The following is an 18,363-nucleotide window of genomic DNA, read 5'->3' on the forward strand; positions in this document are numbered from 1 at the left end:
GAACAAAAACTTGAAACTTTGGTATCATGGAGATGATCAAATAAAAAGATAACTGAAAATGTGGAATTTGAGGAAAACGAGGCAATTTTACAATCAACAATATCTGTCTGGTAATATAACAAGAGATCGGGACACAAGTACCAGTCATAAATTAAAAGTGAATACAGTTAAAATCTGGTACCCCTTGTCCTCTTCTTAAAAACTCATATTTTTGTAACCCTGAATCTAACTCTTTTTCCTCAGATATCTAAATATGTCCACTTTTCATATACAAGCACTAAAATTCTTTTTAAAAATCGACCCAAGGAATACGGAGTAATTTTAATTCAGCATAAGGAAAAAATGTGGGCAGGTTTTTGTATTCAACTTTGGTGCTCCAACTGAAATTCAACTTTAAATTAAAAAAAACTTGACTTGATTATTCAGGAATCGTTCATATCACCTTTGTAAATCTTCGTTTCAAAGGACGGCAAACAAAAACCTTTACTAAAAAGCAAAAATGATTAGATAAAGATGATCTTCAATCATTTTTCTGCCAAGTAAATCTATTGAGATACAGTATTATTTTGCTTCGAAGGCAATAGCAAGTTTAACTGAATTAAGGCTTTGTTTATCCTGTATTACTGAATTTCTGGGTACCAATACTCTGCCCGAGTGGCAAAAAAAAAAGGGTTCTGCTTTTATTTGCCAACTCTTGATTTGAAGACTTTAAACTTGCATGTCGCATACATGTCTATAATTATGTATATTTTGACTACTTGTAATTACATACAAGTAAGTTCACATGACTGTAGAATAATTAACATCACCGATAAAATACAATGTTCCCTCACATTTGTACGCAGGCATTAGATCATCAGAAAATTGACACCCTAGTGTGACGAAACAAGACCTGGGGATGTTTCACAAAACAAGTCAAGTGTGACTCAAAGGAGAATAAAACCATTGGAACAAGATAGCTTGTGCAAAAACAGAAAAATCTAAGAAAGTTTGAGAAAAATTGAATAGATAATAAGTTATGAGCATTTGAAGTTTAGATCATTATTATAATGCAGATCCTCTCATAGGCAATGCGAAAAAGATGTGTGATGTCACATTTGAACAACTTTCCCCATTACTTTTCTATATATTTCACATAATCTGCCTCTTTTATCACATCTATCAGTAGATCGTGAATTCTTTCTATAAGAGGACATGTAATGTATATTTTCAAAGAAAATATATTGAGGATGAAGAGATTTGTATAACCATAAGAGCAAAAAGAGACATTTTGGGGGTATTTTATAGTCCATCAAATGAAAAGTTGTTCACATGTGACATCACAAATCTTTGTCGCATTGCCAATCGGAGGATCTCTATAGCATTAGTGATCGTAATATTCAAATACTCAGAATTTTCTCATTAGTTGTCCAATATTTCTCAAACTTTCTTTGATTTTATTCTCTGATTTTCCACACAAGCACACTTGTTCCTAAGGTTTCGTTGCTAAGTGCTGACGCGCACATATCCAACACGCAATACTGATTAATACTCATGTTTTCCTTCAGCAAGATATTTACCATAATTGTGCTGCACTCGACCCAGGTGAGGTGAATGGGTAACAGGTAGGAAAAAATTCCTCAAATGCTTGAGCGCCTGTATGGCGGCTCATGTAATAATAATTATGATACCAATTATTAAGCACAGTAAAGTATATTAATATAGTAGCTGCGCTATATAAAATGGTCCATATTATTATTATTCTTCTTCAACCAATGCAGTGATGTCTTTGATTTGACACACAACTGGGAATTTAAGTGCGATTCTAAGTCACCCTTAAATCTTTGTGAAACACCCCAATCTCTGCATGCCACGATGTGACCAAAAAATGTCATATCTGTCAATAACGCATTTATGTAAAATCATTATTTCGGCAAATACGATATAACATGCTTTGTAATGTGTTTCACCTGTATTTAAAACATCTGATTCAGGAAAGTGCTCCTTGTACATCCGACTGAAGGCATTTTCAATTCTGGCACATTGTGAGGCAAGAAAATAATCATTTTGTGAGAAATCGTTATCTCTTGAATTTAAATTCAGTGTAGCAATAATTATAGAGTGTGTGGTACATAAGCATGTTTTTTTTTTTACCCCCAAATAGTAAAGTTCCTTATTTATCAAACAGGAACAGAATTCCAATAGCTAAAAGAGGATTATGTCAACAATAAACATTTACAATTGGGTACTGTACGCATTTTTTTTTCATCAAACCTTTTTCATGCCTTACCACGAAGTGTACATTAAAAATAAAGTATGAACACAACTCAGGGGAGTTTTTCATGAAACAAATACAGTAGTTAGTGAATTTGTTATAAGCTACTGAAATCCTGGTATCTCATTGGCCGAGAGCTAATTTGTCAGCGAATATCACCATTTGTTTCATGAAACACCCCCATAGCCTATATGAAGAAAAAAAAAAAGCTTCTGTAAGTTGTATACTGAATTTGGTCCCAGTTTGTAGTGCATGCCATGTATAAACATATCAACTAAAAAAAATAATAAAAAATAAATTAATCATCCTCTTAAAAAAGTTTTGGAGAAACGTGATAGGAGGAACACACTTGCAAGCATAAGGGCAGTAAGTACAAGAAAGAAAAAAAATCATGAAATTGGTATACAATAATCTTTCATGACATTACATTGTCAATGCATGCAAACTACACAACACATAATGTCTCAATATCACATATTAAAAAAAAAAAGAAAACACAAATTTCAGAAAATATGCAACATTTCTTACACAAGCCCCAAGTAAAATTATATAAAGTCTCGCTTTACAAAAGCTTTGTAAAAAGTTTCTCTGGTAAAATATCTTACATTCTGTACAAAGATTTTTTTTTGTCATATTTCTTTTCTTTCTTTTCTAAGAAAACAAATGAAGCATTAGCACCGATGCGGTTTGAAATGATAAATGAAAAGAAAAATGTACATTCTTTTAAAATCAAGTCCCTCACAATGACAATATTGACATGTCTAAAAAATAGTATGAGCTCACGTCAGTACGTATATCTAAGTACAGTTAGAGGTTTTAATGGTCTATACCAATATAGAGATACTACATTGATACGTCTCCATCTGCTGGGTATTTTGCCCCACTACGCAACAGTGATGATGTCATCATATGAGATCACTTCGCAATCATCCGAAGGGCATTCAACGAGGAGCCTATTCTTTTACTATCAATGAGGGCGCCTTGCAACATATCCAGGACTGAATAAGAGTACTTTTAAGAAACATCAGTAGTTTGTCGTAGCAAGAAACAGATATGACCCTAATACGGTGCAACATAGATGGCAGTGTACAAATACGTAAATAAACCGTTTTTTTTTAATAACATGGTTGATTTAACATGCACTTTAATGTGTCCTAACAAAGGTTAGAGTGGTTCAATGAGAGTGACGTCAGCGGAAGTCCTCTGATTGGTCAAGGCTGTGACCGAACCTGAAATAGTCCAGATTGGACGTTGATGTATGGAAGCTCTCCTTCCCAAAGCGAACACAGAGGACCTCCTACTTCTAATCCCTAAGCAAGTGCCAATTCCCGCATCTCCAAAATGGCACTGGGTTAGGGATTGGGAATCAGGAGGCCCTCTATGTTAGCTTTGGGAAAGGGAGCTTCCATACATCAATGTCCAATCTGAACTAAGCTTGGTGGGTATTTCATAAAGCTGTTCAAAGTTCAGAGCCACTGTAAGAATGACTGGTGAACCTTTCTGTACGTGCTAAATAATCACCGATGATTATTTAACGGTGATTATCATTTACCACAAGAAAGGATCACTAGTCGTTCTTAAAATCAGATCAGTCCAACAAAATCATCAATTTCATATTCTTGGTGGCTCGCCAAGCAAATTTGGTGGCCCTAAAACAATAAAAAACATTACAATTCATAAAGACTTTGGTAGCCCGACCAGGCCACCAAATGTGGGCTTATACAGAATTTTGGTAGCCCGACTCTCATATTTGGTTGCCCCGGGCCACAACTAATGTCGAGCCCTGGTATGCGACAGTAACTCTCACAAATCCAACTCCAAACCTTCCAAGATATGCCATTCAAATAGATGTATTAATTCTGACCAGCCTGGTTTCGTTGGCGTTACTCTCGCATTACACTAAATAATTCTGCTCTGGACTGCCTTGACTAGCGCCCTCTATGGCGTGAAAGGGAGACGATCACAACTACGAGGTACTACCATCAATATTTTAAAAAAAATAGATAGAGCTCATATGCTGCCGCAGTTACATAGACGCAGCCTTGAAGCTACAGTAGAACTCTGTGACACAGTTAACAGTATATGGAGCCGTACAAACACATAAACACGCTCACGTAAGAGCAAAAAGTGTGGAACTTTGTGCACACTTGACCTGTTGGAGTACTTGTAAATGTTTCTGTTGACTTCGAAAGAGTACCTTGTGGCTCTATCCAGTTTATGTTTATATCAATGGGTATTATACTTAGAGTGATATAAATACATTGTGCCACTCAAGAGAAATATTAGGGGAAAGGACATACAAGAAAATTGCTTATATGAACGATCTTTTGTGCTTTTACAAACTTACATCAACTTTTGTGAGCAATGACCAAATACCAGAATGTACACCGAAACTCGCATAAGAAAAGAATTGAAATTGATGGGATAACACCAGTATCCATGGTAAAGCATCTCAATGTAGATGTGAGATCATTATTATCATCATCAAAAGACAAAAAATTTCACCTGCGATTTCAGATCAGTAAATAAATAATAATTAGGGGATTACAGGAGGCCATATCCTAAGGAAGTAGAAAATGACAGTTAATTCATATTCATGCCAGAGTGAAAACGTTTTTAAGTCACGCTTCTCAGAAATATTTGATAACCTTATAACCTAACTGGTGCACGGTTTAACTAGTATGGATAGACTCAAAGGATTAAAGCAGCTTATGGACTTGATCAAACTGATCCTGATTCCAGAAATATTCCTTTTAGACGGCACATTTTGTGCTTCTGCAAAGCATCTGTTCACTAATTTTGTATTTCTTTTATGGGATAGGCATTCAATGAAAAATATCACCCTTTAACAGGCATCTGTGGTTACATGACAAAAAAAATCAAACAAAGACAGCACTTTTTCTTTTTCATTTGCAAATACCATACACACAGACAACAATAAATAGTAAATATGGAATAGTATTCTTTGTACAAAAAACATAAACTTCATTTTCACCACCTTGCTGTAAGAAAGAGCTAAAGCAATCTGGCCAAAATTGTTTAAAATGTAGGAATATCTAGAAATTGCCACTTCTGTAACTCTATACAATTTTGATTGATTAATGGATAAAAAATGTAAAGACACTGTGTTGTCGTGTTCCCAAGAAAACACCCCTTAGTACAAGCTCCACGTTATAGTGAGCGACCAAAACTGAAGTAGAGATTTCAATGTCATTTGGTTTAAGTACAACTTTAAAAAAAGCTTTGGCGTTGTGATGTAAAAATTATAAAAAATAGAGCGACAGGCATCGATAAGGCGATTAAATCAAAAGAAAAATAGCAAGACAATATTGATTCTTTCATATCAAGTCGTATTGGTGTTTTTTTAAAGAAAATCTAAACATACCGGGAGAATTGGTTGATTATTCAATGTCCTTGCTGGGATTTTGGCAGAAAAAAAAGTGATACAAAATACTTTGGGAATAGATTACTCAAGGCAATTGACCTTTGACCTCACAAAGGTCAATGTTCAATAACAGCACTCATCGAAAGATAGTGTGTAAGCTTTTTAGAAACATGACATAAACAATGACACCTTTTTGGACTTGGTATTTTCATATTATAACCCAAGCAACTATTCATGGTTTTTTTTTTCACTAAAGGCACGTTAAAATACAACATCACTAAAGATGAGAAGAACCAATCTTCTAATAGAGATATAATCATTTCATTGCAGCTCATAAATAAATTCATTAAATCAGAAATCAAATATTCAGTGTCAGAGACTTCAAAATATGGCTGATTTTTACATGATTAATTCAAAATCAAAATTTACTCATGATGTAATTGACCATAAATAATTTTTTCTTCAAAAATTTTTAGATCTAATTCAAGAAGACTTGATCAAATAATCAAATTACTTTACATCCTAATCAATGATATGAGTAATTAAATAAATTAGATAAATAATGGGTGATTTCAAGTCCAGTGTTGGTGTTGCATGGTGTTGGAAGCACAATTTGAATTGCATTTTCTAGCTCCAAAACCTATTCTGAGTTAACACAAATAATACAAATCATGATACAGACAGCTCAACACCTAGAGAGTGACTTTTCAGGACCAACATCATTTTATGTTTGGTGCTATGCTCATGTAAAAATCAACCTAACACCAACACCAAAAGGTCGACACCAAACTTAAAATCACCCAATGAGCACTGAGTATTTTCCTATTGCATATCTCTCTGTACCTTACCATTTTTTCAATAGGGTTTTTTTTTGTAATGAAGATTTGTTTCTGACGAAAAATCGCCCTTATATTCCCAATTCCATGGAGTGTACAACACGTCACTGAATATGTCATCAGAGGAAATTTGTGTTACTACTACCATGTTTGAATGAAACCATGTAGCTGACGCTTGTTGCTGAGCTCTGTTGAACCATATCTGAACAAACCCCTTTAATATCTATCACTTTTGAGACCAAGCCCACTTTAAAAGCGTTTATTTGAATTATCAAAGAAATAAAAATGAGCATACTCCTGAAAATTTCATCGAATCGGATGTCAAATTAAAAAAAGTGTGAACAATTTAAAGCTTCTCTTATTTTGACAATGTTTTTATTTTTTCAGAACACTGGTTTTGTGCAAGTGAGGGAACCAATAATGAGATACACTCAACACTTCTTTTCTGTTTTTTTTTTTTTAATTTTAAATAAATAGAATATTCATAGCTCGTGTTTTGAGAATGGGTAGACTCTTAATTTGAAAATAAGGAATCGTCATAAATATAACTTAATATGGGTCAATATAAAGTTTAAGATCTAATCACCCCCCCCCCCCCATGAAAAAAAATATGAAAATTCAATAAAATACTGTGTATGCATGTCATCACTTCCCGTATTTGCATGTTACTGTAAGTAAAAATAAGAGAAACTTAAAAGTGTCATGATTTAGTGAGCGTCATAATAAAGTATGCGTTAAGCACTATAAAGCAAGTATTATTATAATCATTATTGTAATTTTGTCAATTTAGATCGGACTTTTTGATGAAATATTCAGCATCATGCTTTTTTGAATTTCCACTATTTATTCAAATCAACTTGTTGTTCGGGCGGACTTGGCCTATGACTCCTAACATTCGAAGATATATCAAAAGAGGATAAATAAAACAAATATCTTTTAAAGACGAATCCTAATCAATTTTACTTCCTATAAAAAGACAATGCCTCAATCAGAATAATACTGTCGACAGTAGATTATCACTTATTAGGCACTTTGCATAAGGACTAAAAAGACAGATACTTTTTGGTAAAATTTCATCGCTAATAATTACAATTATCAGGATATGAAACAGACATATAGAAAATAGAAAAAGAAACCACAATCATTTGTGCTAATAAATACATTTCATTTCTATAAAATCAATCGTTACGTGCTTTGGTTTAAGAAAGAGCTAATTACGAATGCTTGTAAATTTGCTTCAAATTTGCCTTAAAACTAGACAGGAATCCTGATTAATCTCGAAACTCTCCAGGGCGTGTCAAGAAAAATTTCTTGAATTTTGGTTAGACGAGTATTACAAGGGGGGGTGTTGTATTCTGGGTTACTTTTTGAGATTACCAGCCAAAATGATGACCTTTTCAGGGGAAAATACAGTGGATTGGGGCAAAATGAAAATGCTCAAAAAGCCCTGGAAAATGATAAAAATAGCCCTAGCAAATTCCCGAGTCAGGGATCTGTGTCTGGTTGATTATTTCTAGATGTTGATGTTTGTTTTTTTCAATAAAATGCTGCTTTTTACCACACTTTCTCAATTATCTTTGTCCATCTTAAAAAATAGCCTACTTCCTCATGAAGTAAGTTATGAAAATACACAATAACCCCTTTAATGAAAATAACCCCTTTGTGTCACAGACACAACCTTATGTAACTTAGATGCTGAATACATGTATGGACTTTGAGCAAATTAGTCCTAGTCTTTTCAATCACAACCAACTCTTCACCTAATATGTGTATTGTAGACATCGAGTGATTTCAAAAATAAATTTATGTTGTCTAAGTTGAACACTGGGCCCCGTCTTACAAAGAGTTATGATTGATCCAATCAATCGTAACTCTATGGAAATCCATCCATGTCATAATTTTTTCTACAGGAAATTTGCAAAATGTCCTTTGTAAACAAAGGAGAACACACCAAATTGTCAAGAAATCAATGAATTTATGGATAGACATTTATATCCAGAATTTTTTTTGAACAAACATGCATTTTATATGTTGACTTTGCTGGCCGTCCATAGTTGCGATTGATCGGATCAATCGCAACTCTATGTAAGACGGGCCCCTGAACACTGGTTTTGGTGCTTGAGCAAAATAAAACACCAGTCAGAACACCCAACTTGATGCAAAGCTTGTGTTGGGACTGACACCATTCAGTGTTATTATGCAATCATGGGGGGGGGGGGTGTTGCAAGAAAATATCTCGCAATCAATTGCGAGCATATATTGCTATTCTACAATTGATAGATAAATTTTAGCAGTAGCAAATCAGGGCCCCGTCTTACAAAGAGTTACGATTGATCCGATCAATCTCATATGGAAATCCATGTCATCATTTTTTCTTCAGGAAATTTGCTCAATGTCCTTTAAAAACAAAGAGAAGCATACTGAATTGTCAAGAAAAAACAGTGAATGTATGAACATTTCTAGAAAATATTTTGAACAAACATGTCTTCTAGATGTTGATGTTGCTGGCTTTCCACAGTTGCGATTGATCGGATCAATCGCAACTCTTTGTAGGACGGGCCCCAGATTCCACTCCTTGTGTCAAGAAGCATATTAGCAATCAAACGCAAATTTACAATTAACTCCAAGAACTGATTGATTTGGGGAACCCAAATAGATTTGCAATTGATCGAAAGTTTCTTGCAACACCCCAATAGTAAACATCATGTTTTGTGAAACAAGGGCCAGCTGGTATTCATGATCAGCACATTGTGAATCATCTCTAAAAGAACAACCAGAGGAACAAAGAATACAGTGTTTAGTTTACGCTACTGTCACAAATACCTGAACGATCATCTTACAAACAATTTTCATGCATAGCAATACACTGCAATAAATTGGTCTGAAACCGTTCGGATGGTATTCGTAAAGGCATTGTGACAGTAGAATTACATGTTTTAAGGCTCAACATTATCACATATGCCCTTGCATTGATGAACCATCTCTTGATTCACATTCCATCAAAATTTTGAATAATATAAATAAAAACCACCACTACGTTTTGAAGAGTTCACAATACAGTGTAGTAGACGTTCATCTCCAACATGCAAAACTTGAATACTCTGGTGCGTCAGTGGTCATTGGGGAAATGATGACATGAGCCCTGTCCTAACCAAAGAGGGGTTGGTTGTAGAAGGGCATAAAAGGCCTTGATGGCTATTTGGATGATAGCTTCATAGGATGCTGTGATGTAGAAGTAGAAGGGCACTAACAGGGGTACAGGGTGATTGTGAAAACTTGTTTTGACAGTGAAAAGGCCCGATTCTTCACAGGTGTCACCGGATGGACTGAGAACTTGAGTCCGACTGCGCAAAGGTGTGTCTGTATAGAGGGGTATGCTTCATGGAGTGTCGCAGAGAAACAAAGATGTCTCCAGAACTTGGTCTGACTGCGCAAAGGTGTGTCTGTATAGAGGGGGATGCTTCATGGAGTGTCGCAGAGAAACAAAGATGTCTCCAGAACTTGGTCTGATTGCGCAAAGGTGGGTCTCTATAGAGGGGCTTCATGGAGTGTCGCAGAGAAACAAAGATGTCTCCAGAACTTGGATCTGACAGTGCATAGGTGCATCTGTGAAGCGCTTGAAGATATAAGTTGGCAATGGGTGTCGCAAAGAAACGAAGCCTTTAGAATTAGCTATGTCAGAAAGCCTTCGAGGAGGAAGTCGAGCTGTCGTAGAGTGAACTCTTTGAACGTTTCACCTGACGTTTGAATCCATCACTCTGTGGGTGCGAACACAGCAGCATAGAGGGAACAGTGCCAAAATGTTACTGCTTGGACGTTTAGTTCGGCATTTAATTCCTTCTCATGAGCTGTCCAGAGGTGCATGTCATGAAACAAATGGTCAGTGACTATTGTTACAGGCTACTGAAATCCTTCCATCTGATTGGCTAAGAGCACATTCATCCGTGAATCACTTAAAGTAGGGTTGAAAGAACCATGCAGAGGTCACTCCCATTTGACGTTTACAATGACGTTTCCTTCCCAATGAACTTTATTGAAATTCCATGACACCTTGCTTGTAGCTCTTGCTTTGCCCATAATCCATATAAATCTTGACAAGAAACGATACAAAATCTTTGAGATCAAATCTCTCCCCAGCAGCGATAAAAAACGTTGAAAAGACGATTAAAAAATACGAGAAGAGAACGATCAAAGAATTGGCAGTTCTTTGCACACAGGTGGGAAACGTAAGTAAAAAGCTATAGTCTTCTCCCAAGTCTTTATGCAATAAAAAATGTGCTAGTCTTTGACAAGTCTGTAAATGTGATGTTGTGGACCATGTTCACTAGTACACACTTCAAAGACAAAGGCAATGCATAGTAACGTCTCATGCGTGTCTCTGTTCGTGACAACCTGTAAAGGGATGAAGAGAAAGAGAATATATTTTCATTTTCATGGCAGACAATACCGCAACTCAAAGATGAAACAGATATCCCTATTAAGAATCTCACTTATCTTTTATAACAACAGCTTAAGTAAAATATATAGCTGTCGATCCACAATCTTCATACAAAAAATTTGATGTAACATGTATGCTTATCAATGACACAGGACAATGCTAATATATTCAAATCATTACAACTATCAGAAAATCCTTTTGACGTGAGTATATGTTGAGTTTAAGGTTAATTTTTTTTTACATGAATATTTTATCAAGGTTGACTGTTAAAACTATAGTGAGGTATAATGAGGGTTAAGGAAGGATTAGTGGGTGCGTCGTGGTCTAGTGGTTTTGACTCTCGCCTTTCAAACAGAGGATCGTGGGTTCGAATCCTAGCCGTGGCGTGTTTTCCTTCAGCAAGAAATTTATACACACTGTGCTGCGCTCAACCCAGGTGAGGTAAATGGGTACCGACAGGAAATAATTCCTCAAAAAGCTGTGTGCACCTGAATCGGTAGCCTAGCTTAGCCGGGTAATAATAATAGCAGGGCCCGCTGGGAGAACACTTTTCGGAACTGAAGTGGGGGGGGGGGCTATTGGATACATAAAATTCACAAAAATCAAACCACCATAAAACTTTCACCTATAACAATTATTATTATTGAATCAGAATATTTAATTTGGCAATCAACAATAATTCATACCCTTTATTTTTCATTTAAAACCTTTAAACCAGAATAAGAAACAGTTTCTTACTTGTAGTATTGTGAAATTCTCGAGTACACTATTCATCATGTACTTCTCGGGGAGATGTTTGAGTTTGTGGATGAAGTTGATCATGTATTCACACATCGGCGACCGCGAAATCTCGTAGATGAAGTGACCGTTCTCGTACCTCCCGTACTCCGTCTGAAAGGTCAAAAGGTCAGAAAAGAGCTTTGGTCAAGGGAAAGCACAGGCAGACTTTGAACCCAACCCCAAATCTCCCGCACATTCTAAAAAAGTTTTGTTCATCTATTAACAATCATCATACATACATTGCTAGTTATTATTATTATCAGTACTATTATCACCAGGGATATTTAATTTCAGAGAAAGTTTCCATAAACCCTCAACTGCGTTTTTTCAACAATCCCGTATTTCCCCGCACAAAGCAAGAAAATTATGTATATCTGTTCATAACAATGGTTGTCAATGTCTTTAGAAAAAAATGATTCCATAAAGCCTCACTATTTCCATACCTAGGAACAAAAATAATCATTACTTTTCCAACAAACAAACATTGAACAGAACGAATCCTCATAAAAAAAGGGAAAAACTACTTCCATTACAAAAAAAGTGTACTCAATTCTTTCAAATATACCATCTTTGACTCTATACCAGGGGGCTGTTTCGTAAAGTTGTTTGTAAATTAAAAGTGACTTTAAGAACAACTGGTGATCCTTTCTTGTGGTAAATGATATTCACCATTAAATGCTCCTTGATTATTTAGCGTGTAAGAAATGATCACCAGTCGTTCTCAAAGTCGCTCTTAACTTACTAACAGCTTTATGAAACACCCACCTGAGCCGCCAACTTTCAATTTCTAAGCTTGATTACTGTTATGTCCAAGTTACAGTCACATCGGCAAACTCGATTCCAGATCGATCAAAGCTCTTACATTATTACCAATGACATATCATCAGTCGGTTCAGAGTCGGTTTCAATGGTGTAACTGTTGCATAATTGGACACAGACCCCAGATTGACTAAATCCATCACGTTATGTCCATAGAGCCGAATTCACTCAAGAGATGACCAAGCCCTTTGTCAATATGACCACAGAATTTGATGGCAGTGTTCAACATAAAAATAATTTTTCATGCTATAAAAATGACTTGATTTTTACAATTCTCCCAAGGACTTGCTTGAAAGGTTTGGCAGTATGGCATGAACATTTAAATAATTCTGTAATCATCATCAACCCAAAGTTTAAAATCTGGTTTTGTCCCCATGAATGGGGGTGGCTGTATCCACCTCACACTTGCAGCAATCATCCTTACCCCTCCCTCCACTTTGCCCAATTCAGTGTATCCAACCCTCCTACACTCCTCCTCTATTGTCCTCTTCCACGTATCAAGGAAAAACAGCGCTGGGACTAGCACAGAAATTGAGCCCCATTACAACATGAATATGACAAATGGGCAAGTGCCGACACTGCACCCTCTTCACACATTTACTGCCAGGGCAAGCTTAAATCGCTAAAATCATGTTCCTTTTAACTTCTGAAGCTGAAGATCTGAACTAACTTTTAGCCTTTTCTTGCCCCGCCCCCCCCCCCCTCCACCTGAAAATTGTTGATGGGGCACTTGATGCCCCTAGCCCCTCTTTGATGTGCCCCTGTATTCAGAGCATGCATACGTTTGACTCTGCCTTACCTCGACTTTTTCTACGACTTGTTTGCCAAATGAGCAGACTTTGGTTGAGCAGGTGATTGTCATCTTTTCTTCACTTTCGTAACTGCAGGGACAAAAAAAAAAGAAACATGAGATAAATATGGTAATAATGTTGAAATGTGATTAATCGAGACAATGACAGCGTTTTATGAAAGGCCCTTTCAGACATTTTATCCAACAATTACCAGAGTAAGAGTCCTCTTCACCCGATCAAAATCAAAGCAATTTGTCTGATATGACAACTTGATAGACAAAAAATAACAATGAAATGCTCCCCTGGGGAGTACATTATGAAATAATTTTTTGGATGTTTTATCTAACAAAGTTTGTTTTTTATCTAAAAGTGTTCATAGTAACAGTTTAGCCAATTAAAACTAAAGAAAACTGAGGGTTATTTTTAGTCTCTATACTCACTGTGAAGTAACAATATTTTCTAAAATGAACATTGAAATTCATGCAAATAAAAATTGAGCAATTTCTGATGACTTTATTTTTTTTTTCCATTTTCACTACAGAATTACAGAAGTTCTTTATAATAGAAAGTTGATCCAGGATGTACTTACTGGCTCGTCACACCATAGAAGACATCTGTTTCATCTGACATATTCGTATTGAGGTCCGCCTACAAATGAGAAAACAAAATACAAATTTTCAGTCTAGAAATGGTATCTATTGAAATATGAAATAGCTGGTATACAATATCTTCTTTTCTTGGGGAAGATGGGGTGGATTTGTTAAGGATTTGGGGGAGAGGGGGCAGGGGGAGGGGTAGTCACCCAGAAATTTGAGGAAACCTTTGTTTTATTGATAAGTTTCCTTTTCTTTGTTTTTGTTGTATATTTCAGTTGTGTATGAATCATTTATACATTTTTTATCTTAGGGGATGGTGGTGGGTTTGTTTAGGGTTTGGGGAAGGGGGGAGGGGCACTTACCCAGAATTTGACGAGGAAGAAAGCTTCTGACGGCCCCTTCTCATAGAGATCTTTGAGCCCGCCTTTCTTCTCTGGAAACTTGTCGTATATTTGCCTTACATCGACCGCCTGTACCACGAATGGGGACACAAAAAGGATGAGAAATAGAAAATTAAACATCTCTTTAAAATTCTATAATCTATTACATGTTTTAGTTGGAATCTATCTTAGCCTATAATTGAAATCAATAGTTTCATCTCTGCTGTAAGAATAAAAATGAGTGCATGTCAATTGAATAAAATGATTTTTGTTTCCATAAGTCAATTTCAGTAAAATGGAGAGATTATTTACATCTATCAATGAAAACACTGAATACTTGACATTTCATACATGAAGGAAAAGAAATCATAACAAGATTAGCCCTTCTGTTTGATATAAATTTTGCAAAATGATACAATACTTTATAATACTGAAACTTTGAATGTCACCTTATCTTATTCAATGCAATTTTCTTTTATTATTTTTTACTGTAATTTCCTTTTTTTTTGGGGGGGGGGCTTGACTTGGCTTTTATTAGAAATTGAATTTATTCTAGTTAATTGTATAAATTTTCCTTTTTCTCTCATATGACAGTAGCTGGTAACTTGACATTGATAGCAGGGATTAATGAAACCGGATCCATGAACTTACCTCTAAGAGAGGATCGTAGAAGCTGACGTTTGGACCAAGATGAACAAAAAAATGTTTGTTATACTGTAAGAAAAAAAAACATGAGAGAGAAAACATTCAATTGAATTAGAGAGGCAAAAACAAATGTGAGATTTACAATTCTTTTCATGTTTTCGAGGGGGAATATGAATTCCCTCTCAAAAATATGAAAAGAATGTGAAAGCTATTGCACATTAGTATGTTAAAATTGTCGTAATGCAGCAGCCATGATTTAAAAATTCAATTGGTATTGAAGATAGAATGAATTGAAAACTGACCAAATCAGGTTCTCTCATTCTTTGAATGAAGGCTTGGAACTCAATTCAACAATCACTCTGGGATATTTTTTTTTCTCCAATTATATTTCACATCAACATACTAGTCAAAACTGTAATAATATGAAAAAGCAGTAGTCCCAGATATGATGTTTCAATTGTTTTGAAGACAGATTGAATGGAGAACTTACACTGTCGGGTTCTATCGTTCTGCCAACAAAGGACTGGAACTCAATCAACAATCATAACTTTTGAGATCCTTCCCAAATTCTATCTCACGTTAGCATAATGGTTTAAATTATCTTAACATTGACTAAATTTGATATTTTAATTAGTTTTGAAGTACTTACGCTGTCTGGTTCTCTCGTTCTTTCGATGAAGGCCTGGAACTCAACGAGCCGTAACTTCCTCATACCGATCGACCTCCCTTCCCATGCCGGCGTGACCGAGGCGTACTCACTGACCGTCGTCGCCGTTGGTGGGTAAGGCTGGGCTGATGTGAATGGCTTGATACTGTGAGGGGGGAAGAAGGGGAGAGAGGAAGGGAGAGACGGAGAGAGGATGGAAGAGGGGGAAAGAGAGGAAAAGAGAGAGGGTGAGAGAATGGTTGGTAGAGTTGGGACAGGGCAGAGGAGAGGGAAAGGGAGAGAGTAAAAAAAGAGAGGGGGATCGAGAGAGAGATAAATAAAAAAGAAAAGAGAAAATGATATCAATCGATAGCCTTTACATCACTATTGTCACAACTACATAAGTAGGAAACAAGAAACAGTTAGATGGGGGCAAGAGGCAATGGCCCATATTCTGAACTCGGGTTTAAATTAAACCCTAGTTTAAAGTTGTGGTTTAACTATGGAGAGCCAATTGGGGCACAAATCCCTAATAGTACACATCCAATTATTAACTCATATGACACTCAAATTGTTCATAATTGTCTAGGAATGATAACTGAAGTATTTTTAAGTATTTTTCTTCATTATGAAAGCAAAAGGAAACAAAATAGTAAACATAAGAAATATACAATACAAACAGAATTTTTTAATTTTTGGCTCCCCATAATTTTAGCACAGAGTTAGACCATGGTCTAAATTAAACCCGACTTCAGGGTAGGGGCCAATTTGTCTAAATAATGTCATAAGAGCCCTAAAAATACAAATTAGTTTGATCCCCTCACTTTTGAGGACTCCTTTTTTTCTTTCAATTCTTTGTTTGTGTTGATGCTAAATGTTAAAATGTAATTACACTACTAACCTAATATTTCTCTTTGTTTTAACATCTTGAGCGAAACTTATAAAAGTAATGATCTCCCCCAATCAACAAATTGCTTTATAAAATCTAATTAAAATGATCAGAAGGAAAAGTTATACCTTTATCAATATAGTATTTCCCCTGATGACAACTACAATGCAAAAGTCTTGTTTAATTTTGTTCAGTCCCATGTATACTTACTCATGTGATGGCCCCGCTTGTGTTAGCCCGGGCTGCCATAATTGCTGTATGAAATATATAAGATGAAAAAACATATTTGAAACTTACAACTCAAACACAAACAATAAGAAAACTAAAACAGTTTAGACAGATACATGTATAAATATATCTCTTCCCCCCAATTTGGGTGATAGTGGCTTTTTCAATACCAGCTAATCATGAAGTGATTATAAAAATGCTATCTCAAATTCACCTTTACATTGGGAAAAGAGCAAAAGCCAATATTTTATTGTAGAGAATTTTTTGTGAACTGTTGTACATTGAATGCTACTTTCTTTTGATACACCTACAGCATGATGGGTTTATTTTATTTATTTATTTTTATTTTGAATTTGTTTACTTCTACATGTACTGTAAACCTCTTCACACTTGTAAACATTTTACAAAAGTTGTTACTAAAAAGCAATAATATGCAGACATTCCTTCCCAAAGCAACTATCTGACATAGATACACCAATGAATCACTTCAAATTCCTGCGTTCGACTATCACTTATTCCCTTTTGATAAACCAAACACCTAATTCTTCATTCTCATTTCGATAATAAAATCAGACATACACCGGGGGCCATAAGCATCCATCAACATCGAAAGAATCGCCAGAATGTGTGAAGACGGAATCAACACCTAAACAGGAATCTGTTTCCAATTCGCCCGGTTTCCTTCACACCTGCGCTCGGCGATGCGTCCTCCCTTAACCCCGACACTACCATGATCCCATCTACCCCAGTGAAGCCGATCAGGGTGCAGTTGTGGAAGGGTTAACGCGCCAACGGCAAGTCTCAAGGTCTGCAGGAAGACGGCTACCTTGAAGGAGATAGGCAACATCGTCGGCCGTGACTCATGGCCGGGACCCTCCCGAGGATTACGAGGGGTACGTGGAGGCGCCCCCTCTGGCGATCCGTCTGGTCTCTTAATCCTAGCGAGCCCAGGGTGCCGCCATAGGAGACCCCCATCGCACCTGCCGTCTCCGCTGGTCCCGAGGATACAACGTTCCTCCTGCAAGAAGTGCAACCCCGATGATACCCCACAGGGAGTCTACCAGAAATGTCTGCGTTTAGAATCCTGGGCCCGGTTACACAAATCTTAATGACTGATCATCCAATTGATTTTTATGTTTGATTGCACATTGTGGCCAATGCAATCAGTTGTAAAACTTTGTTCTGCAATCAATTGCTCGCCTTTGTGTCACGGGGTTACCGGGAGGTGTGGGTTTCTTTGTACGATTCCTCTCCAAAGTGTGATGTGAGGAAAGGAGACGGGGTTCAGGATATAAACGGCATGTTGCAAACAGAGGTTGGAAAAGTGCAAGTTATTCCGAGGCTTCTTGGCAGAGTTGCACTTTCTGTTATTTGACGTTTGATCATGATGCAGTAAAGATGGGTTGGCATGCAAAAATGCTTGATCACATGTTAGTCTACCACATTGCACCCTCCCTAAAAACGATGCAGATAAGCTCGATAATAGAGTAATAGCCCCCAAATAATTTTTTTTTTCCCATGACCCCACCCCCAACCTCCCTTCAAATATCTATCTTCCTCCTAAACGAAAAAAAGTTAGTTAAAAAGAAATTTTTGGGGGTATGCAAAAGTGCTTTGCCACTTTCTTCTAACTCCCTCTCTAAAAAAGACATAGATTGGATAAATAAAGATAGTAG

At 36.4% G+C, this 18,363-nt stretch overlaps 1 protein-coding gene across 1 annotated transcript in view; it reads right to left on the minus strand.

The window, feature by feature from the left end:
* Window positions 1-116: 116 nt before the first annotated feature.
* Window positions 117-18,363, minus strand: part of LOC129282888 (transcriptional enhancer factor TEF-1-like) — a 64,373-nt gene continuing 46,126 nt past the window's right edge. Inside the window, exons 6-13 of the mRNA XM_064114741.1 lie at window positions 16,670-16,713; window positions 15,574-15,736; window positions 14,931-14,993; window positions 14,262-14,369; window positions 13,893-13,951; window positions 13,312-13,393; window positions 11,652-11,804; window positions 117-10,867 (exon numbers count right to left, since the gene is read on the minus strand). Coding sequence (XP_063970811.1) covers window positions 10,754-10,867; window positions 11,652-11,804; window positions 13,312-13,393; window positions 13,893-13,951; window positions 14,262-14,369; window positions 14,931-14,993; window positions 15,574-15,736; window positions 16,670-16,713 — 786 coding nt within the window. The 3' untranslated portion in view covers window positions 117-10,753. The remainder of the gene's footprint in view (window positions 10,868-11,651; window positions 11,805-13,311; window positions 13,394-13,892; window positions 13,952-14,261; window positions 14,370-14,930; window positions 14,994-15,573; window positions 15,737-16,669; window positions 16,714-18,363) is intronic.

This window comes from Lytechinus pictus, unplaced genomic scaffold (genome assembly GCF_037042905.1).
Source record: "Lytechinus pictus isolate F3 Inbred unplaced genomic scaffold, Lp3.0 scaffold_20, whole genome shotgun sequence".
Lineage (NCBI taxonomy): Eukaryota > Metazoa > Echinodermata > Echinoidea > Temnopleuroida > Toxopneustidae > Lytechinus > Lytechinus pictus.